The sequence below is a fragment of the Pterocles gutturalis genome, unplaced genomic scaffold (genome assembly GCF_000699245.1).
Source record: "Pterocles gutturalis isolate BGI_N339 unplaced genomic scaffold, ASM69924v1 scaffold3104, whole genome shotgun sequence".
NCBI lineage: Eukaryota > Metazoa > Chordata > Aves > Pterocliformes > Pteroclidae > Pterocles > Pterocles gutturalis.
Window position 1 is genome coordinate 65,180 of NW_010130376.1, and position 24,269 is coordinate 89,448.

Genomic DNA, 24,269 nt, shown 5'->3' on the forward strand with positions numbered 1-24,269 from the left:
AATCTCATTCCTTGCATCCAGTTAATTTTTTTAGACTCTGTGAGTAGAAACATGAATTTATTCATTTTTGGTAGGCTAGATGTTTGTTTGTTTTTGTAAACTTTGTCCATCCTTTGATCTCCTTATCTTTTATGAGATCACAGTCAAGCTCTTTGTTTCTACCTTTAAACCTTAATCTCGCTGACTCTCCCCTACATACATATTCTGCCCAAATTGCCTCTCCCCGTGTTATCACATCTTTCTGTTTTGCTTTTCATCATGTTCTTTTATATTTTGCTTTCCCCAAGCTGCCTTCCCTGCCTCCAAAATCTTTGTTTTCATCCTCTAAACTTTTGTGCCTTGTCTTACTTGTCATTTTTTGTTTGTATCTCCAAGGCACAATTTACCAAACTGTATGTTTACTAAAAATTTGTGTTAAAAAAAGGGGATTTGTGTGTATAATTATATTAATAAAAATAAGTTATTTTTTCATAGTAGATTCACAAGGTTTTTTTTTTTTTTTTTCTTTTCTAGTTGATCCAGATGTAGTATAATCAGAGAGTGCTGTGTCTCATGTTTGTCAGTTTTTGAGTTAAAACTGGTTGGAGGCAAAGAATCATGTGAGATTTTAAAGAAAAACATGGGATTTTCAAAGAAAAATATTTGATAAATTATTAAGAAAATGAAGAAAATCATTCAAATCTATAACATAATTTTAACTTACCCTAATGACCTGTAATTTCCTTCTTCTGAAACGTGACCCCATTACATTAATCAAATTGACATTGTCATGATATATTACACTCATTAAAAGGGTGATTCTCTTATTCTAGTTAGTTCACAATTCAGTACCCATGCTATATATCTAGTGATAACACTGTACAGAAAATTAGAATTTTATGGGGTTTTTTTGTTTTCCCCTTTGGCTGAGCCAGAAAAGCTTTTGTTAAAATTTGGCATACTCTATTGTTTCAATAGCTAAATGGAGCAATTTTTGAATAAGACACATATAACAGTGCATACTACAAAGTATTTAAAATATGTTGAATAGTACTAGACCAAGCACCAATTTGTTTTATTGTCTGTTTCTTGCTTTCAGCTATTGTGCTGGAAACTGATTTGAATAAATATTTTTTTCTTTCTTTGTGTGGGCCAGATTCATAAACTAAAGTTGATCTTCATAGCCGTTTGCTTTTACCAACTCAATAAAGTTTGATAGATCTGTCCCAGTGAGTAATCCAAGTATGTGTCTAGGATGATTGCTGTGCCATGTGATGCCCATACCATCTTACTTTCAGACAGCCAAGCTTTAAAATTTTCACAGGCCACTAGCTGAATTGTTGTTGAATCAAGAAATTAAACTCATTTATGGCTTTCAAAGCAGCAAATCTGTCCATTTGTTATTGTATTTCTGTGACTGAAAACATGACCTAATCAAAATATTACTGAAAATTAGCAAAGATTAGGGAAAGTTTTTAGAAGTTTTTCTGGTGAAGTTTTTGTCCAAGTTTATTTTCCACTAAAAAGAAAAAAATAATAATGTTCAGATATAAAGTAGTAGCTCTATTCAACCTCTTATGATTTATGCATGTGTTAGGAATTTAAGAATAGAAAGATTTCTGCAGTTAATCAGGATGGATCTATCCGTGTCTGACAGCAGCCAATAACGGCTGCTTTCCAGGACATTTTTGTACCTTTTTCTTCTCCATTAAATGCGACTGTAGCAAGACAGAAGTCTCTGTGGGATGGTATCACTTAATTTGCTCTTAGTACAGGTGGAGGAAAGACAGGAAATAATAATTAAGATCTAAGTCTTGTATTCTGCTTATAACTTCAGTATGGGTGTTTGAGTAGGCTTCTCCATGGGTGCTAGAACAGACTTCTTCCCCTACTTGATATATAGATTTCTATTACACATAATTTATGCAGAGAAAGAATAAATATCAACCTTTTTTTTCTGTGTGATGCTTGAAGAGCTATAGAGTAGATTTCTTGTTCTGTGTTGGCATCTTCTGAAGATGGGAGAAGACTATGAAATGAGACAGAATTTGACTTCTTTCAGTGAAGCAACAAAGTTACTCTGGGTTTTTGAGAGTCTTAATTGCAAGCAGAGAATATAGTTCATTGTATACTCCAATTACATTGAACATTTTACCCTCAAAATTTCATGGGAAACTCCCAGACTGGAAGTTTACAGTAAGCGTACACTATTGCTGCACACTGACGCTGAGGTGTTGAAAGCAATTCCTTCAGAAGGTGTTATCTTCTGTCACTCTTTGTAAGAATGATAGAGATCATCCACATATGAATCATGTTTATTACATAACGTACAAGAGCGATTAGGGCATGAGGTACCATTCTGCCAGGCTGTACCCAAACACGGAATATCCTGATGAACTTACAAAGTAAATCACTAGGATAGACAGAGGGACAAAGCATGCAAGCAGCAAAGAGTGTGATAACTGCAAACACTATTTTAGTTCTATGATGGATTGATTTAATTTTATTAAACATGCATGTTAGTGAAGACTTGTTTTTCGTTCTTAAATGTCTGCTATAAATATGCTTAATCAAGGAAAGTGAAGTAGAATGAGAAGACAAGTGTGTCTGACTTTGATAGAAATCCTTGTTGGAGAAATTGTTCAGGAACAGTTCATCCATGTAAAAATATGATCCTTGTAAGACTGCCAAGGTCATCGAGGCCTGTGGTGATCTGATGAGTAAATGCTGGTCACGCCTGGAGGCAGTTTTAGCTTCTGAACTAAGTTCTTCAAAAAATGTAAAATAGTTTTACAGAAAAGTATGTTTTGTCATTAGCCTGTCAAGGCCATTTCCTCCTTGTTTTCTCGGTGCCCTTTTCAACAACCGTATACCCCTTTACGTACCTGCCAGCTGTCCTAGATATGTACAAAGGGCAGAACTGCTGGTACTGGTTTGCATTCTGCCATTTGGGAGGTAGCTCAGCCGCCTCGTGGGATGTGAAGATGTGCATACGGAGCCTTTTTTAATGACAGGTCATCAGCAGTCTTTTGTATCAGTCCATTGTGGTTAGTATGCCAATACTAATGGTTACTCCCAGTAGATTACAGAAGTGTGGCCACCTTAATGAGATATGCCATCCTGATAGCTGAATACAAGAATATGGTAGTTCAAGATATTCATATATTCATGTAGAAACAGGCCAAAATCTTTAATGAGAACAGTATCAGGTTCTTAGAAAGGACTAATCCTTTCATTGCTGGTCCTCCACCATCCCCGCTGATTTGCCATCAATCATTAATATTATGTAAATCCCCAAAATATTTTGTGCAATTTGAAAGCATCTGCTTCTGTCCGAGACATAGCAGGCACAGGAAAACAGTTTGTAAAGAACATTTTGTTCACCACAACTTCTGGAAAACCTTACTACACTTACTTTAGTGAAAATGTGTCTCCATTCTGTAGTATACCTTGATGTTTGAATCTGCACATGATTTAACTTCCCTTCAGCATTCATATTTTCTTTGATCCCCTTGCTTATTAAAAAATGCAAATCTAAATTGTATCTTATTAATGTGCTTCTTTGTGCTAAAGCTGTGGGGGGTTGAAATCCCAGCTTTGGTAACGTATGTGGATTCTTAATGTGCAAAGTGGAAAGAGAGCTAGACTTTCTGCAGGCCATATTTTCTAATCAACTGTTATGAAAAAGATTTTTATTGTGCTTCTATGTCTTGCTCTCATTGAATTTACAGAAATAAAAGGAGTAATAACTTCATTGTTATACAAAAAATATTTTCAGCCGTGGATAGAGATCCTTATTAATTTGCTACAATTCACAAAAATAACAATGAGGAATCTTGGATGAAAATTCAGAAAAATATGTATTTTAAATATATGAAAGCCTTTTAGCTGGTTGATTTGAAGTAAATAGTAATTTTTTTTGTCATGGATCGAAGGCCTGGATTTTGTAGTAGTAAACAGTGGTCCCTCATTTTTCCAGTTAAATATAGTAGCTTTTAGGTACTGAGTACATCCCTTGACTATAAAAAAGAAGCAAATGCTGTAAAATTACTGATGCATTTAAGGCCATTAAACTGCTCTGTATATTTCCTTTTTGTACAACTTGACCTATCCCTTTGCCCTGGTAAAAGCTTTCTCTGCATGTTTAATGGCCTTTTTCTTAGTGTTTCTTCGTGTTTTCGGAATTGCTTCTTATGCATCTGCTTAACTTCTTGGGAATCTGTGTGGGTCATTGTGATTTAGGATTCTGCATTGCATAAAATTATTATAGCAAAATGTAAAGCACCTGTGAGACTGGTTAAAAGCAGGAAAATGTTAAACTTCATTTGATATAGTGCCATGTTACTTCTTCACAGCTTACTTTGTAGCAAGCTTTACGTACAAATTGAACTTTTCCAGAAGCAGTCCAATCATTAATGAGTTTATCAGAAATATTTGGATGAAGACAAACTAGAAAAGTTGACTGTTTAATTTTTTACAGAAAGGCAAAAATGACCTTAAAATCATTCTAAGGAAACAAAATATTCTTAGGAAACAAAGGGAAATTTAATGCAATTTGTACGTTTGTTGAAGCAGCTAATCCTTGTGTTGTTTCTGCAGTAGCTGTGATTTTAGGACACACAGATCCAGAGTAAATTGTTGACTGTAATAAACAGTGCTTCTTTTACATTCCCCTTCCTGCTCTTGTTGCTTCAGAAGCCTGAGGGATCCAGCTGTGGCATCAAGATGGCAGTCTACCATAATGTGGAGTGGATACCCTGTGAGCCTATTCTAAGCTTTTGCAAACTCAGAGGAGAAGATAATCTTCTGATGTAATAGTAGCTCTATCCCAACACTTTAACTTGCCTTGAAAATAATTACTGATTGGGGAAGGTCAAAAGTCCTTCATCCAGGAATGAGATCTCCTTTATTTACAGCAGGGCTTTCCATAGTTTTGCACTTGGGGGATCATTTAATGGCTATGGCCCTTATCTGAAGGCCATCGATTACATTTGATTTGATGCAATATTCCCTGATCCCGTCTCTTTTGAGCTCCCTATGACTTAGGGGCTGAATGCTGAGCAGACTGACACTTCTTCCAGGAGCCCTTCAGAAATGCAAACTGATGGTCCTGGCACTGTGCCTTCACTAGCTTTGTGTGATTTTATAGATGAATAGGAAATGCTAACAGAGTGGGTCTGGAGCTCCCCAGGCTCTGATTGACTGACAGCTCTGTGGGATAGGGCTTTGGGGCACTGATTAGCTCCTCTAGTCCGGTTGTTTTCACTACTTTCCTGAACAGACAGAAGAGGCCCCGTTATCTCTAAGGCTCAACAGACCATCTAGTTTTGTTGAGGATGGATACTGTGAAAAAGTCCCTTGCTGATCTGACATGTAAAGTACACATTGTAGAAGTTCTTGCCTTGCTGGATCCACAGCCATTTAGCGCTGGGTATCATGACTCAGGTACCGTCTTCACTGCGGACAGTGAGTGATCTCATTTGTGTCGTCTTGCTTCCCGTTGTTGAGAATCCATCTGGATTTGCTGTGTTTCTTCATCCGTATCACATTCTTTATAGCAGTAGCCTTAGCCACTGTTGTTCCAGCTCAGATAGTTTGCCTGTATGTTGACCAGAAGAGAGATTAAGAGAAATGCCAGCTTCCTGCTTAGGAAGATAGGACGGAAGGTAAGCAATTACATGCATTTGAGATTCAGTAGGTCCTTGTTTTATTGCTACTGCTCGTTGGATACAAGTTTAAGAGGGTGACGGGACAACTGGTGGTGCATAGGCTGTCGTAATCTGGTGGCTTTGTGGTCTCTTTTGAATAAGGACACTGCTCATAGCTTGCAGCTTTGAAGCTCTAGAGAGGTGAGTGTTCATTGGACTGGTTTTGCCATAGGTAGCTTTAGTTAATTTGAATAGAAAGGCTGTCTGCCCATTTATGTGTTTGATCATAAATGAAACCAACAGTAATAAAGTTTTGGACAACTTTGCTCTGTTTCAGAGTCTGATTTATCAGAATGCTTCTACTTTTTTGGGCCACTTTGGTGAGACAAAGTCAACAGAAATCTGGTTTAACTTCTACATCGGGATGGAAGTTTGTTTTCCTTCCCCAAAGTAGCAAAAATACAACTGAAGATTGTCGACACCTTAGGACTCATTCCCTGTGTCTATTTATTCCTTGATGATCTGTATCTATTGGAGGTGAGAAGACACATTTTTGACTTTGAGAGCATCTATTCTCTACTGATAAAAGATCGTCTAAAAATATTCAACATAACTCAGCAAGCAATTTAGGAAGGTGGTTTTAAGATGTTTGACTTGTAACATACAGTATGTTATCATATGACATGGCACCAGAAAAAAAAAAAAAGCTGAAGATTTATATTGCCTTTCGACGTATCCTGACAAAACTCATTTTAGAGTACTTGAACAAGCTGAAGCTGTCACTATACCATTAGCAATTATCTTTGAGAACTCATGGAAGAAAGAGTGGATGCCAGGAGGCTGGGGAAAGACTAACATAGTACCTGCCTTATTAAAAAAAAAAAAAAGTAAAAAAATATATATATATATTTATATATAGACACCATCGATACAATAAATGCAGGAAAAAGGCCCAGGGAATTATGATCAAATCCAGTTCCCAAAGTCAGTACTTGCAAGGATGATAGAACAGGGTATTAAAAACATTGATTTAAAAGCATCCAGGGGATGTGAGGTGATAAGGAGGGTCAGTGTGGATTCATTAAGAACAAATGTCAAAGCAGTCTAATATCCTTTGTGACAGGGTAATTGTCAATTGCTCTGAATTGTAGTATGTGATGTTTAGGTTAGATATTAGGGAAAAGACATCTGATTTAAGAATAACTAGACACTGAATATAATACCCTGGAGGCTGTAGCATCCCCTCCACTGGGAGATATAGACAGCTATTTTGCAAAAGATGGGTTCAGTTTGTCTTGCCACAGGAGGATGAACTAGATAGCCATTACAGTTCCTGCCAGCCTTGAATTTCACTGATCTTGTTAAGATTTCACAGCACAATACAGGTTTTGAACTGCTTGGTTAAATACTTGGCAGTGGGACTTTCCTGAATTTATTCTTTAGCATTTGCAGAAGAAAGGCACAACACTCTTCTGCCATTTCCTATGGAAATTAACAGAGATTTTTGCTCAGACATTTACATACACTGTGTGAATGTACACTATAGTCTCAAGAAGGTAACTTTCATCTGCAAGCAGTTTTCATGTTCATATTTGTGTGATGGCTGAGCAGGGTATTATTTTCAAGTATCTCTCTAAATCAGCAAACCTCTGTGTCCTTATGGAGCCTGTTGGGTAACAGTGAGATGTGTGTGACTGTGAGAGCTCTGGCTACATGGATCAGATTACAAGATCATTTACTGGTTTAATCCATTTTTAACTAGATTTTAGAAAAGGAAAAAAGCCACCTCTGTTTGTACTATACGTTTCATTTTGTCCAGCATTTGTGCAGGAGGCCCCAAAGTGCAAAACTCCTGTGTCACAGATTCCCACAGGTGGGAGTTTTGATTTTGCATCTTTTCTTGATGCATTCTGCAAGAACATAAAAATATGAACCTTATCCATTGTATGCAGCTAAAATATATAACCAAGTTTTACTTTAATCTTCACTGTTACAATTATCTCATACCTTTTGTAAAATAATGAGTGAACGCACCCCATTTGGCTTAAAGCAGCAGATCTATATCCAGTTAATTTGTGGATAAATATGGGTTTCTGCTATTGATGTTTCTTGATCCACACAAAGTGGTTATATTAATACTGAAACATTATTAATCAATAGGTAACTCTTTAAAAATACATCACTAAGACTAGCCAATTACCTTTAAGTATATATCAAAGGCGACAGAGCAATTTGACTTACACTCATGGTCCATTAGAGAGTTCCAAACATTTTAATTGTAAATATATTTTTATCTGCAGTGAAACTTACAAGGCAAATTTAAATTTCTCATTCTGGCCTCAAAAAATTAAAAAAAAACCCCAAACTGATTCTTCAGTTTTTCAGGTTTATTTCATTGAGAAAAGTACAAAAATAAGCTATGTGTTATTGCATACTATTTTTAAAATAGTCTGCTCTGTAAGATCACTAAAGTAAGTTATAAAAACAGATCATGTCATTGAAGTGTATAGTTCTGTTTTATAATGCTATTAACTCCATTGACTTTCATTGAAGTTGCATTATTTCCCTCTTTCATCAAAGGAAAATCTGACTGGAGCATACAAGCTATCTGTAAATTCTCATAAATATGTTATTTATTCAGAGAATATAGGCTGTAATTTTGGGAAGCATGCAGCGTATTTTTTATATTTGCTGGAAGTTTAAATACCTGTTTGAAATATAAAACCTACCCTGACCTATTTATGGAGTCACTACTGATGCTCCTGCTTCTGCTCTAGGGAAGGAGTGTGTTGGCTGAAGTAGAGTATTGCATTGTGTTTGACAGTCAGACGGGACACTGTATATTTTCCTTTGAGATTATCACACCATTCTTCATATACATTTCCTTATTTAAGTAGAGTATTTCCCCCTGGCTCATGTCCCTTGACAATTACCCAGCATAAGCAGTCTGTGGAGAGCAGCGCAAGGTGTAGCCGACTGTCATTCAGTGCAAGTGAAATCTTTAGGTGAACATTAGTCAGTCTTTTAGACATGTTAGCTTGAAGTGGAAGCAGTCAATTACAGAGCAGAGGCTTTATGGCTACATTATTACCATCATACTATTAGGTTTTCGTCAGTAGCATTCTGTTTGATCGATCCATGCCAAGATGTTGATGGATAGTTTCGTTCTTCAAGTGTCTAATATGTGGGACTTTTGTACTTTATTTATTTACTAGTGAACTACTATACTGTGGATATCTCTCCCTTCTACATCATTCTAGCTTTAACAGCTAATTATGATTAATTTTATTTGAAATTTTGGTGTTGATTTCAATAGTGTTCCTAATATTTATTTTTTTTTCCTCAAGCTCTTGAATTACGGAGGAAGCTATACTATTGTATTGGATGTACACTTACCTGGACGTGTGAAAGCATTGCAGTTGTTGAGGGCTTTGTAGAGCAAGAGTTGTTGCTGACTAAGAAATGCATGTGCATGGTGGTATACAATGTGTAGTGAATTTTGAGATTATGTTCTCTCCTCAGTACTTTTACGTGCTGTGCTTATTTAGGGGGTTGGGGCTCTTTCTTCTTTATTACTTTATGTTATCTCTCATACATCACAATAATTTGAGGACATTGCTAGCTTCAACATGCAGGTTTAGGTCACAGGCTTTAATTCGAGTACTGTTTTTTAACTAGGTATATGCGTTTGAAAGTATATTCAAAAATGAAAATATTCCTATTGACACTAATCAATAGGTATATAAACAAACTCATTTTTGGTTTTTATAGGGATGAAGAAGCATGCAAATACAAAAAGCAAATATACATGGGGTGCTGTTAATCTGTCTCCAACAGGACTGAGAAGAAATTCCTTATCAGGCTGTTTGTGAGGGACACTGGTTCCAAGTACTTTAACTTTCTGCCAGGATTTTCCTGACAGTGTTACTAAATCCATTCCTCAAGGAAAAGAGAGTAGAGAAAAAGGGAAACTGAAACTCGCCAAAGTTTTCTGCTCAGTTTGGGTAAGCATCAAGGTTTGCAGACAGCAATTAGCAGTACAAAGGCTCCGCACCCATCCTGCATCTGTAGCTTCAGTGATGCAGAGTCAGAGCAACTGTCATAAACTAGAGCTATATTTATGCAAGGAGGTTCACAGAGCTGTAGTCTCCACACCATATAGTGATCAGTGGGCTGCGTTATGTGCCAGAGGAATGACTCTACCACTGTACAATTGCTGTCTCTGCACCTCCAATGATTAATGTTGTTAATACTCATGAATTAGTATTTCAAAACCATCCATTTAGGATAATACTGCACAAGTGTCCCAGCAGGATGTGAGTTGGGATGTCACTCTCATAGTTTAAGTTCCTGGCAGCTGTAACACTTTTTACCTGATCATGAGTGTTAACTTTGGAAAAAACAACAAAAACAAAACTGATTTGGGTAAATGTTATAGTTTTGATTACAGGAGTATTACACACTCTTAGTTCATCTCTTATCCATGTCCCTCCAGTGACTCTTGGACAGTGTTACTGGATAGCTGTAATTCTCTACTCCAGAACTGGCTTCAGTTCAGTAGTGTGTGTATGTGTGTGTGTGGAGTGACTCTGAATAGACTATTTAAATGTAAATAGTGTTGTAATTTTACTTAGTGAGGATCACTCCTCACTAATAAGGAGGACATTCATTTTCGTTCAGTGTTTGAACACTGAAATAATTAATTTTAGTATAACACTGGCTTTCTCTTTAAGTTTTTTTATTTTACTCCTATGTATGTGTGCATTCATGTGTTTGTAAACACATACACTAAATAAAAGCCAATGCATTCCATATGTATTTTAGACTTAAAAATGGAGCCAAGAAGAATGTAAGCTGGTGCCCAGTTCATGATAGCACTTAAATACTTAAGTTGATTCAAATGGGTTTAAAGCACAGGCTGAATTAGGGCATAAAACCTGAATCCAGAGTTTATTGAAGCAAATAGAAGTCAAAATACTGCATTCAGGGGGCTTAGGACTGGACACTAAATAACAGACATCTGAGGCATGGGGGCAGCACCTCAAGAAAGAGTCTTGAGTGCTGTGTAGTTAACAATGAAGTGGAAATAATGTTATTTCCTGCTTGCCTTTTTTTTCCAGTAAGAACTACATTTTTAAAGTTGGGGGAAAAAAAAGACAAATTGGGCATTTATAAGAGATAAATAAAGTTAAACCGGACTAGCTTAGGGAGGAGGGATTGAGGAGAACAGGGAAAAGACCAGAATAGAAAGAAGCTTTCTGTCCATTGCCACATGTCGTATGTGGCATAAGTGTGAGTGAAATGGGGTTTACAGTAGACAGAAGGCAGTGGTCTAATTATTAGTGGGGTCTAATTTGTTAAATAACATAATGATCTCAAGTTAAATAAATCCCCAGTTGCATGTAGGTAAGTAGGTGTGACATACATCATACGCAGCTGCCTTACCTTTACTTTGTGCTGCTACATCTTCTGCTCACCCAGTAGAATAGTGACCATCATAACCATTATTAAACTTCTAAGTCAGTATCATTTAAGCTACTTATTTCCAAAGTATCTTATTTCCTTTGTTCCATTAAGTGCACCTGCCTCAGTGCACACATCTCCTCGATCATTGGCTTTTGGACTCTCAGCAATGAGTCTTAAGATGGAGTGAACAGCAACACAGTGACTGCAGCTCGTGTAAGCTTCCTGAAACTGAGCTGCAGCAAGTCCCTGAAAAGAGAAGTTACCAGTGTTGCCCTCTTCACATTATGGTGCCTTTATTTGTATTCAACAACATTGCTTTGGGACCAAATGATAGAGAAAAGGAGAGCAGCTGGTGATGGATCAATGGAATGAGGCTCTTATTGTTTGGTAGATAGGCCAGATAACTGCCCCAAATGATCTCCACTAGCAGCAGGGAAAGGGGGGGTGATTCGGTGCCTCCACAGCTGCTGTGACTTGTGCTGTTCTCTGACTCTATTGCTCTCTCTGCTGCCATGATGGCAACCTTAACCCCACCCCTACTGCTGCTGTCGCTAATTGAGCATCTGCCCTGTTTCTGTTGCTGCTGCTTTCGCTGTGATTTTAGCCTTGTCTTTTACTTGTGTTAATACACTTTTGTCATGACCACAGAGACATCTGTGTCTACCTGATAGGAGCTGCAGGAGTGCTTTACAGAAGGTAGAGCTTGCCTCTTGTTTTGCTGGAGAGAGTATCTTTCTGCACTCTCTGCTTTCAAATGTTTCCTGATTTATCCCATCAGCTGCTGTTGTCAGACTTGATTCACAATCGCTTCTCCAGCCCTCTGTCCTCTCTTGATTTTCCTTCCAGAAGAGTAATATCACAGAATAAGCAGGATAATTTTTCTACTAACGTTTTATATACTTTGACTTTTTTTTTCAGGTTATAGCCATCAGGAGCAAGCTGCTGTCATAGATAAGCTAATATATACTCCTGCAGTAGACAGTCAATGGGTGTAAACTATCCCTACCTACACGGGTATTGCTTGAGGCTGGAGTAAGCTATGCTTCAGCAACTCCTGAATTAACAGGTTTTGTCTGTCTGTAGCAATCTCCTGAGTACAACTCGTACAGTAACTCTTGGTCAATGGATTTTGTGGTAATCTCCTTTTTTTTTTTTCAAACCTGATAATAAAGTAGTGTAAGTTTAGATATCTAGAAAACATGAATTATGTTATGAAGAAAGAATTAGTAGACTGAGGAGGATTGGCTTAAAAGAAGAGTGGAGTGATGGGAGAATGATAGTCTTCAAGAAGTTAAAAAGCCATTGCTAAGAGGAAAGGATTAGTAAAGTTAGAAAGGAAACAGGGAAATTATGTTGCAGGAAGTGATAGATTAGATACCAGGAAGAAAAAATTTAATGGGATGCATAGAGAATACTGGATAGCTATTTGGAGAGGCTGTGGAGTTACAGAAAAACAGGTTAGAGCATAGATTAGGCAGATAATTAAGGTGGGAAGAGACCTTTGCAGGTCATTGTGGTCCCACTCAGAGCAGGGTCAATTTCCACCCTGTAGTCCTCCTATCCGAACTCTGTTTTTCCAGTTTGGCTGCAAGGATTAATACAGGAGACTGTATCAAAAGGCTTGCTGAAGTAAATCTAAATTGACACCGTACTCTCCCTTTGTCCACTGAACCAGTCGTCTCAATGTAGAAGGCAGTGAGGCCTGATTTGACCTTGGTAAATCCATGCTGACTGTTTTTTCGTCACCTTGTCCTTTATGTGAATGGATATGGCTTCAAGGAGGGCTTGCTCAATAATCATCGCTGCAACTGAAGTTAGGCTGACCCACCTGTTATTCCCAGTATCCTGTTTGCCCTTCTTGAAGACATATGTGACATCTGCTTTACTTCAGCCATCAGGCACTTCCTCTGATCACCAAGACCTATGAAAAGGAGATCAGCCTCATAGTGACGTTTGCTAGATCCCTCAGCACTTTTGCATGGGTAACCTCTGGTCCTGTGGAATTGGGTATGTCTAAGACAGCATCATTCAGGATTTGTTCTGGCTGTAGCTGGTCTTGCTGTGGGGCAGAAGGGTGGATTACTTTATGAAATCCCTTCCAACCTTGTGATTCTAAGATCAAATATGAATGCCATCTTTATCATGTGTGAAGTATTGTCTTTCTAGAATTTCCTTCCTGCTCTGACAAGCTCTCCTTCCTTGACATCTCCTTTCTCTGAATCTGAATGGTGCAAGTTTTTTAGGGCTTTGGGTAAACCAAGGTCTGCACAGCTGAGGAGCGCAGAGAAGTTCCTTGGTTCCTTGTGCATTCGTCTATTCACTGAGCTAAATGGAGCTCCCAGTTAAACTTTTGAGGAAGAGTTTTAGTATCTCTTGAAAAGAGTTTCTGTGGGTCATATTTGCCTCTTATTTAACAAAAAATACTGAAAATACTACTAGTTAATTTTTACTTATGCGTCATTTGGTGAGCTTCTACTTGTGCTTTGTCTATGGAGAAATTTTACGTGATGCCCAGATGTGGACATACGGTTTTATGTTTTTGTTCCTGGTGTTGGAGTTGTTCCCATTTGCATATACATTTATAATCTAAGTTGAGGATTTTCTCAGCCCTTTTCCTGTTGTGCCAGGCAGCATTCACATTCCCACCTTTGACCTCTGTCCCTCTGGTTCACCTGTTAACTCTTTCTTTTGATGTTGAGAAGTGTGGTTCTCTATGTGCAAAAGCACCACTTTGTTTTTTATTTTAAGAGTCTTTTCTTCCTTCCGTTAGACTTATTGTTCGTATCACACTGAGCTCAGATATCTTAGAATCAGCCTAAAGTTAGACAAAAATGTTCGGATTACTTCTCATGCGTATTAATAAATATATAAGTAGCTATCTTGTGAAATGAGACATGAAGGCAAATAGTATTGCAACATTCTATGTACACATGTATACAAATGTGTCTGTATGCATACATATGAGAAAGATTAGGCCATTTTAAAGTAAGAATATATTCTGCTGTCAGTGTATATATAGAACTCCTCTGATTTTGGTGTACCAATGTAAAGAAAACAAAATCTCATGTTGAATTTAGTTTCAATAGGAAGCTAGCGTGTTTAGAAAAAATAATATATTCCGAGCCAAAAACCTTTCCTCATCCAAAAGCTGTGGTTGATTCGGGTTTCGATGTCATAGCTAAGAGCATATCTGGCCCCTTCTTTTCTGTAACTGGCATGACTTCAGGAATAAAGCAGTTGTTAGCGAGCAGAGAAGGGACTTTGGAATTTCCTGCACTCCTGCTGTGTAGATTCAAATGCTAGGTTTAAATAATGGATGAAGCTAAGATTATTATAATTGATCATTGTATGATTTATATGGAGTAATTATAACTAGGTTGAGAAAGAATTTTCAAAAGCTAGTTTCCTGGTAGCCAGAGCCATTAAATAACAGTGTGCTGCCAAAACAAAAATTAGGTGGGAACATAGCCACAGAGTTCAGAATATCTGTCCTCCACCTGATTTATAACTACCCTTATGATGACAGTATCAGTGGTATTTTCTTATTAGGAACAGTAAGAGCTGTTTGAATTGTTTTTCTTATCTTTCTAACAGCACTCTGCATTGTTTTAAGCTTAGTCAAGCATAATAACTGGAAAACTGCAAAAATCTAATGTATAACAAAACCAAAAGGTGCAAGAGGTTGAAAAGGTTAATTAAAAGTGTAATGATTGCATTTACTGAGACAGTCCAATTAATCACTTTATTCCAGTGGTCATGTGATACAGAAACCATTGCTACAGCTAACTGATCTCTCGTGCCAGCATACAAGGTCTGTGTTCATTAAAATGGGTATTTTTCTACAAATGGAAGTGGAACTTTTTATTTTAAGCTGCTTTTATTTATTTGAAAATATTTAATGTAGTAGCTAATATTTAATCCTGTATCCTCACATAATACTTTCTCTAGCTATACACCCTTTGAACAGTATGGGAGCGTTGTCCCCTTGATACTTGTAGTCTTACAGCCCCCGGGGAGGTTTGCTTACAGCTTAATGGGGTTGTAGGTATAGAAGAAATAAAGCACTAGAAATACATCATTATGTAATGTGATCTCTGTGAAACAGTGTATATGACCAACAAAGTGAATTCTCAAGTGTCAACAAGCACATCTAAATGTAATTTTTACCACGTCGACTGGAAAAAGGCAAAAAGAACCTTGAAGGATCAGTTACAAGGGTCATAACCTTGTATTATCCGATATGCTATAATATTCACACAAGCTTTATTGGAATGGAACATAAATTTGAAAAATAGCGAGATTAGAAAGGATTGCAACGCTAGAGCAAAGAGCTAGAAGCTTTTTCCTGGTTTATTTTGCTGGGGCAGCACTTTAGAGGGAGCCCATTATAAGCAGGAGAATAGTAGTTATGTTAACACAGTAATTAATCAAGTCTGAGGAAAAGAGGAAACAAGTTGTGAATTCAATTCTGCAGTAATAAAAAGAAATGCTGAAAGTTGCCCTGTAAATTGGCATGACTTTGGTAAACAGTCCCTCACTGTGTCTTGAGAACTTGCATGCAGTAAATCACTTCTCATGGCAACCGTGTAGGTTTGAATGTTTTCGCAGGTTTATTCTGTATTTCTGTGTGTGCTAGCTCTTCCGCAATTCTGTTGACTTAGTATTTAGCTAATAATCAAATGCTGAAGTGTATAAAATGAGAGCATATGCAGTAACACATTTCCACTTTGAATATTTTAAGGGAAAATTAATTAGAAGAACTCAGCTGAAACCGTGGCGATAGCCTTCCACATCACAAAACCAGCCTCTGACTCAGTACAGAGGATGAATTGTATGTGGAATGACTGAGATCTCTCCCTCAGAAAAAAATATATTCTGTATATGGTCCTAGTCATGCATAATCCATCCCTATGCTGGTGCAGTGTAGAGATGTTAAAATGACCTTTACATCCTAAAACTCTTTAGGGTAGAACTGAAATCATTGGTGCAGTACTGTGAGAAACAGTGACTAGATCAGTTTGCAACAAGTGGAAGGTTTTTTGTTTAGCCCCCTCTGAATTTATTCATATATTTCTGCCTCCTATGTGAGATACCTTGGACAGAAGAAGTAAAAGTAGCATTAAAGAACCAAATCCTTGAATTTAGATTATTGAAAGTTCAGAATAACACTAGTGAATAAAATGGATTTAACTATGCTGGCATGAATATAATTCAAAACTGCTGTCGTCAGTGCCACATGGAAAATTAGGGACCCCAGCCTAACCTTTCATTAGATTTGTATTAGAAGTGAAAGGTGATAGATCAGGATATTTGTGCAAGTGAAGACAGACAGAATTTCAGCAGCAGACCACAATGTTATTAATACTTAGGAGCAGGGTTTCCTCTCCTTCCCTGCTCTTGTGGAACAAAAATTTAAATCAATTCACTGTGGGGTTGCAAGAGTTTCCTCTCACATAACCTGTAAGTCAAGCAGATGTCCCTCTGCCTACCCACAGGGCTTCAGCCACCTCTGAGGTTCCCACTCAGCCATTCCCCATTCCTCCACAGAAAAGACTGAAAGTATCAAAGGAAATCTTAAGACATGGTTTCTTCCCTTTTTCATCAACATATATCCAGCATGGGAGTTTTCTCTTGCAGTCTTTATCTGCAATGTCTATTAAATGCACCAGGAAATGGTCACCTAAAGGTAACAGGATCTAACTCGAAATGGAGACAAGAGTCCCACTAAGTATTAGAGCCCAGATCCAGTGGTGAACTTGGGCAATGCAAAATGCAGCATGTAAGGAACGTGGCCCTCTTAGTAGAATTAAACTTCCAGGAACAGACCAAGAGACGGATTTATCCACCTAAAAATCAGGAGCCTCTGCTTCCAGGTGATATCTAAAATTGTTAGCAAGATGCTCAGAATCTTCATAAAGTCCATAGGGAATACTGTGAAAAAAGCCCAAACAAGCAAACAAGCCAACCCCAACAAAAAATCCCTGCACAGTAGCTGTCTAGCTAGACAATAAGAAATACAGAAACAGATTTGTTGGAAGACTTTGGACCTGAAGAGCCAGATTCACAGCCTCAGGCAGGTGCATCTGTCCACACAGCAATCAGTGCACGCTCCTGGGAGCACAGAGCCACTCTTCTTTTAATGGGCACCCAGCAGAAGATGTCGTGGTGCTTTAATCATTAAGCTAGTGATCAGAATAGTCATTGAGGAAGTGGGGTGCCTTTGCTCTCTGTTCTTCTCTATGGGTTTTCACAAAGCCTGGGAGGGTGCTCTGTGGGTTAGGCAGTGGGCTGGTCTGGAAGGAAGGGGAAGAGTTGTGGTATAGAAAGGGTTAGATTTTTCTAGAAAGGATTAGGAGAAGAGAGAACAAGTGGGATCACGCCTCTGCAGACTTACAATTAAGAGAGTCATCTTCAGACAGGGAATCCTGGTTTCCAGTCATTGCTCTTGTAAGAGAAATAACTCTCGTTCCTGGGTGCAGGCCAGAACCCATCAATCTGCGTCCCAGGGAGAGCTCTCATTCTCAGGCTGAAGCATCATGCTCTCTCTCTTGTGTTTTGCAATATGCACTACTTCCCGTGCACCTTCCTGAGAACACTCTGCAACAGGATAGTTTGAGAACCATTTCTTCTGGGAAATGAGAACAGTGGTTCTGAGTCTCCAGGTCAAGGAAGGCATTCAACCAAAGTCTTCTAGATCGCAACTGGTGATTCACCCATGGAGTCTCATAGAAAACAGGGCCAGCGTGTTTCGAAAAAGACTTTGTGCAGAATATGGTTGCTGAGTGATGAACGCTTCCAAATCATGTCTGTTGGTTCACATTAAGCAATGTAAATGTTCTTGATCTCTACAGGGCTTGGAGATGAGCTAGTCTTTACCTCCTCCATGGATTTATGAGTGTATTCAGAAAAGAAAATATTCCAGCTTTGGTCTCAGGAATATGAAGTCTCAGTTTAGCCAGTTTTGTTTGTTTAGGTCCTTTTGTTGCTCTAGCCCTGGGTGTGCCCTTCTGCACCCGGGAGTCAGTCTCATCCTTGTCACCTGGTGTCCCCACTGCTGACATCTATTGTGATTTCAACATGCATCTTGTTGTTTTTGGTATGCTGAAAACCCAGGGTGTAACTGATAAGGTATTAGATTTAAATTAAAAAGTAAAGCACCTGCTTATTAGAATTATGGAAAAAGTTTGAAGTAGTCCTGACTGTTCTCTAAATGCTGAGTAGAAGAAAAGTACAACCTCAGAATAACATGTATGTGAGTCAGTCTCATGGTTGCTCAGGAATGACTTGGTTTTTCTTTGCCGTTTGGGATTAGAAATCATTTGTCCAAGAAAATGGTAGTTTATTTGAATCCATTAAGATGCAGATGACAGTATTTCCCATGCTTTGCTTATTTTTTAATCTGTTCTTCTTACAAAGCAGAAATATGTTGATGAACCCCACAGCAGCACTTTTGTTAAAGTGAGGCCCTGATTCTCCTCTCTATTCTGGTTGTTTTATGTTTCCTATATGCCATATTCTGCCACCTGTGTTGGAGTAGGCCCATACCCATGTGGTCACCTCTATCACTTTGTAATTTTGCCTTCCATCACATTAACATTTACTGCTCTCTTTACAGCATTCCCTTCACTAAAAACCCTAGAAAACCTACTAATGCTAATTACTTGAAAATAGTAGTTGTAATTTTAATGGCAACCTCAGTAAATTGCTTTTTATGTACTGAAAGAAAATTGAAAACTAAATGTCTATTTTTCTGTTTAATAAGATTCTTATAGAAGAAGTAATAGTCCTTTCACTGACTAGTGGGAGCATGAATAAGAAGCTCCCAGTATCCTCTGAGAATCCCTTTTCGTGCACCATGGGGTTAACAGGAGTTGAGGAGACAGCCAAAGGCTCAGTAGGTGCAGAAATGAAATAGAAATGGAAATGCAAGGAAGATGAAAGATGAAGAGTGAAGAGACTGTGAAAGAGGGTCAAGCATAAGGAAGATCACACAAGGCAGTGGAAGCCCTATTAAAACTTTAGAAACCTCTCTGGATAAAAGACTGGAGAGTTTGGCTGGCTTCCTTCTGCTGTTGTATGGGAGCTCGAGTCCAGAACTGCTGCAGCTGTAAAATGTAGGGCCAGGGTGGGGAGGGTTCAGGAGATAACGAATAGAGAAGCAGTAACACTTTATACTATAATCCAAGTGTCTGTTTTTTCATCAGTGAAATTTATCAGAAAAACATCTCTCCTCAAATGCAAGCGTTAGACAGTTGGTAGAAGAGCAGGGAGCTGGGGATCCATATAGAGGTCAGTTAGCGTCAGTCACCCAAGCATTGCTGTCCCAGCGATCTTGCACATATGTACAGTGAACTGCCTGGCAGGAGGATGTTTTGAGGCATCTAACTCTATGGATCTTGGGAGCTGATGACTTCTGCTGGGAGGCTGTATCCTAGTGTTTGCAGATCTGCTCTGCTGGGCCCCCTGCAGCGGGTCAGTCAGTGCCTCAGACACAGGCGTGAGGTGTCAGTTATCACCTGCCTGGAGCCTGCCTCGGGGTCTGCAGTGGTTTGGCAGGAGCGGAGAGCTGCATGGTTTGGCAGAGATTTCCAGAATGGACCCAAGGCAAATCAGATTTCAGAGAGAGGAAGCTCTGGGCGGGGGGAAGGAATCATTGCTTGTCCCAGGCTGCTGCTCTGACCGCCCTCGATCCGTATCCGAGTGCCCCGAGAGAGGGGGGAACTGAAAAAGGATCTCCTTACACAGACCTTTCCCAAAGGATGCTGGCAGGAGAAGTAGCTCTGGATTAGATCCATTTGCTCTTAACATAGTCAGTACCTGCGAAGAGCCAGACTCCTGCCTGTCTTAATAATTTAAGCTTTGCAGAACAGAAGCTGAGTGAAATTTTGACCTTATGTATTACTGCTGTGTAAGTAATCCTCAGAAACACTCAGTATTGTTAACTGTTTGTAGTTACCCCAGGAGTGAGGAATAATGACGTCGTAGTTTTGCAATAAAAAATAAAGCACAAAGTGTGTTCTGGATTGTAAATTTTTCATTAAAACATGTTTTGAAAGCTTGGGAGAAGCTGGTATTAATGAAAATAGTTGCTTTAGACAGTCTTGTTTAATTCAGATGCAGTTGAGGCATATCTCGTGTGTGCTGTATGTTAGTCTTGGTTTTAAAATGTTGAAATAATTTGTAAAATGTGATTATAGATATGCCAGAAACAATAGCTAGAGACAGATATATCAAAACAGAAAAGGCAATTGGCAAGTTACATCCAGGGGTAGTTCTAGAAAGAAAACACCAGAAGACCTGGTCCATGTTCAGTTGACATGTAGAGGAATGTGAGTCTTGGGTTGATATAAATGGTATGAAAGATATGAATAAGCATAACTATTGTTTATCAACAATTTGCACCTAATTCAGCTTTCATCCAAGATAACTATGTGGTCAGTGAATTGGCTCATGCTTTATTTTTCAAAAAGACTGATTAACCTGTCTCTTTTGATTTCTGAGGTGTTCATATTCACAGTGCTCTTTAATTCTATAGCATAATTTTCTATATTTTGGACCCTTAATGGAAAACGTATATATGATTATCAGTGAAGAGGTGCTTTATTACACCTTGGGTTTTGTTTTTTTTTTTTTTTAAAGAATGCTTTATGATGTATCATACAGCAAGCTGATGCCTGTTCGTATTGAAATGCCCCATTCATAGCTCTTCCACATAATCTTTCTTTAAAGAGTGGAATTCAGCAGTTGACTCCCAGGCACAAATAATCATGTAATTACTCTGCAATCACATACTAATTAGCATGTACTATTCATATATTGCATAATTATATGCCTTGCAGATTACATAGTAATTATATTTGTACTAAACATACAATTCTGTATAAAAAAATGTTGAGAGTTCATAGTTAAGATTATAGTGGTATGTTAATGTAGTACAACATTTTATATAAAAATGTTACAATTTCATGAGAAGGTTATATTTTTGATATCTTGTCTCTTTTGCATCTGGTGTTGCTTAAAACTGTGGTAGGCTGCTATTATAAGAAATGCTTGACTGTTAATTTATAGTCAAATGTTGCATGTTTATAATTTTGTACTTTGTGATGGTAAGCAAAAAAATTGCAGTTTATTGTGCAAGAGACTGGGATTGTGAAGGACTTGGGTATGCGTGTTACATGTACAAAGGTTAAATGTACAAACACACTGAATGTGGTTACAGCATATCGCCAGAGTGAAAAATCTAATACTACTTACGCATTGCGTTATTTCTGGATGTGTAAGATACATGAGATAGTAGCAGGTAATGTATTTGTGATGTGCAGTGTGCGCTAGCATCCGAGGACCGTCTTGGGCACAATCAGTTCAAGCAAATGCAGTACCTCGGTGCACCACGTCAGCCAAGCTACAGCATCTTTTCCTGCCATAGCAAAAGAGAAAAGGTTGATGTCCTGATGTGGGAATGGGGAGCAGAGTCATAGGAGAATGGAGAGGAGTGACACGGAGTTGTAGAAGGGCCTTGGATGGAGTTTTTTGGGAAAAGGTTGAAGATCTAGGAAAAAAGCTTTTTTAAAGAGAAACTTAGAGCTTTAGATCATTTGAGATGTTTTCTCTTTGGCCAGCCCCCCTAAGAGGTTGCTGCAGAGTTTTGGATATTTGCAAAATGTTTTGTTCGGCTTGTGAATTCTGTAGCAATGGGAAGTTAATGTATTTTCTTGGATCTGAGATGCTGGCATTCCTAATATCCAAAGCTGCATTATGATTATTCTTAATAGAATTTTGCATTCTAATGCCAGTTGCCTTCATTTTCAAGCAAAGCTTATATTGAGTTTTAATATCTGGATAATGTATTGCAAAATTAAATGTGTAATTATAGTCTTAACTCTTATCTGAGTTTAATTTTTTTTATAACTTCTTGTAGTCCATGCATGCATGTGTGAGAGACACACACACTCCTTGTTTTAAAACGTTTCTGTTGCAGTCACTTGTTAGCTCTATGTCAGCTTCTTCAAAGCTTGGAAACCATAAAACTTCCAGGGTTCAAGTGGCATCTATAGATCTTATAAAAGTGTCTTTAACTGAGCATGGAGCTTCCAGGCCTTGTGGGTGGCCTCAGAGAGCTCACATTCGTGGGGCTGCACCTGCTTTCCTTTCCATCTGGGTGGGCTGGTTTTATACCTCAAAAACTGTAGCAACAGGCATGTGGCTTTTACATTCTGCAGAGTACACGAATTACATTTAAATGTTGTTACCTGGTATAAGCATTGAATGTCATTTAACCTGTTCAAGGAAAAAAATAAAAAATGTCAGAGCTTTACAAAACAAGAGTTAGGAGCCCGCATTCTCACTGTGTTCTTGTGCAACTGGCCAAACATATCCCTTCCGATTTACCAGGAATTTTACTAGCTTTTTAGTGAGGCCAAGTATTACCCAATATTCATCCTGCATGCCTGCTACAAAGAAGACAAAGTACAGCCTGTCCGGTGTAATCGTCATTTGTGTGCCAGCATTCTGATCATAACGCATGCCTGTGCTAGTGTTCACTCGTTAAACCATTACTCTCAGAAACATAAGGACTGGTCACAGTTTCTGTCACTGAAAGTTTTGTGTGTAACAATTCTGTGATCAGGATCTCATTAACAGTGAAATAAACGCAAACATCAAAACATATAAATGTGACGCCTTTCTTACTGCTGTTGTGTTGTTTTTTCTAGTGGAGCCAGTGCTTTCAAAGGGGAACAATTGCTTGGATGCAGCAAAAGCTTGTAACCTAAATGATACCTGCAAGAGGTTCAGATCTGCTTACATAACCCCCTGCACCAGCAGCACGTCTAATGAAATCTGTAACAAGCGGAAGTGTCATAAGGCCCTCCGGCTATTTTTTGACAAAGTTCCCCCAAAGCACAGCTACGGGATGCTCTTCTGCTCCTGTCGAGACGTAGCCTGTACAGAAAGGAGGCGGCAGACTATTGTTCCTGTGTGTTCATATGAGGACAGGGAGAAACCAAACTGCCTGAATTTACAAGAATCCTGCAAGAAGAATTACATCTGCAGGTAAGATAGCACATGGCAGGGGAGTGATTAATGAGGAACCAGAGAGAACTTGTTGGTACTGCTGGATTTGCCAGGACTAAGGTTCAGAATATCCACTAGGGAAAAGGATGAGTCAGGGAAAAAAGCAAACGCCTCTGACATCCTTAACAGAATAACAAAAGCCTGCATCTGGTTACAGTGTGTGCCTTCTCCAAAGCTGTTCACAGCTACTCCCTCACATTACAGAGGAATCTTTAAACCCCCAGTTTAATTTTTACAGATTTTTGTTGGAAACATTTTCATTACATGTCCGTATAAAATGGTGTCTCAGAATGATTTTGATGTCCCATTAGTGACCAGGTGAAAATAGAATTATTTATTATAATGGGATTTATTTTCATTGTGATCTTACATCTGAACACTAATAACTGTGACTACAAGCCACGTGTTGGACTTTACAAATGGTCCCAATACACAGACTACTCATGGGCTTTTTTCTTCACTGGAAAAAAAGGAGTCCACATTTGTAGACTAGATCCCACTGTCTTTGTAGAGCTGTTTTAGCCTTAGAATTGTTTTATTGCCCCTCCCCTGACAGGAGTGCTGGGCTGATACAACCGGTGGGTCATTGATTCACTGAGCTGATTCCCAGTTGGTTTCCCCTGCGTGTTCAGCCTGGAGAAGGCGGCGCTGATCCCTGCTTCATGGGACAAACGGGAGCCTTTCGCCTTCAGCGAGTTCCCTGCAGGTTGTCACACAGCAGTGGCACACAGGACCTCCTCTGCCTGTGGGAAATGCTTTATTCCTACTTAGCATTGTGTATGATTATAGAAGGATGTTGTTGTGTTAATGTACTATTTATGAAGTTATGCCCGAGAATCTTGTTGATTTCTAATGTGTAAATTCCATTATCCAGTTCTGTGAATTAGCAAGTAGGGAAATAAGCACTATTGTAAAATGTCAAGGACACTGAAGATGTAAATCTTAATAAGTACTTATGCATGCCTGGTAAAATATTTCCTTTGAAGTTTGAGATCTCCACTGCTGGTTTTAAATGTTTAGCCATAGCACCTCAGATCTGCCCGAGTGCTGTTCACAAGTGAGGAGGCAAGCAGCACTCTGCTCTTGATGGCTCGGGGGAAATCT

At 38.6% G+C, this 24,269-nt stretch overlaps 1 protein-coding gene across 1 annotated transcript in view; it reads left to right on the forward strand.

Annotated features, from left to right (window-relative positions):
* The window catches only part of LOC104466677 (GDNF family receptor alpha-1), a gene marked incomplete at its 3' end in the record, with an annotated part of 112,639 nt that overhangs the window by 65,154 nt on the left and 23,216 nt on the right, over positions 1-24,269 (forward strand). The window contains exon 4 of the mRNA XM_010080197.1: positions 22,805-23,144. Within this exon, the coding sequence (XP_010078499.1) occupies positions 22,805-23,144 (340 nt within the window). The remainder of the gene's footprint in view (positions 1-22,804; positions 23,145-24,269) is intronic.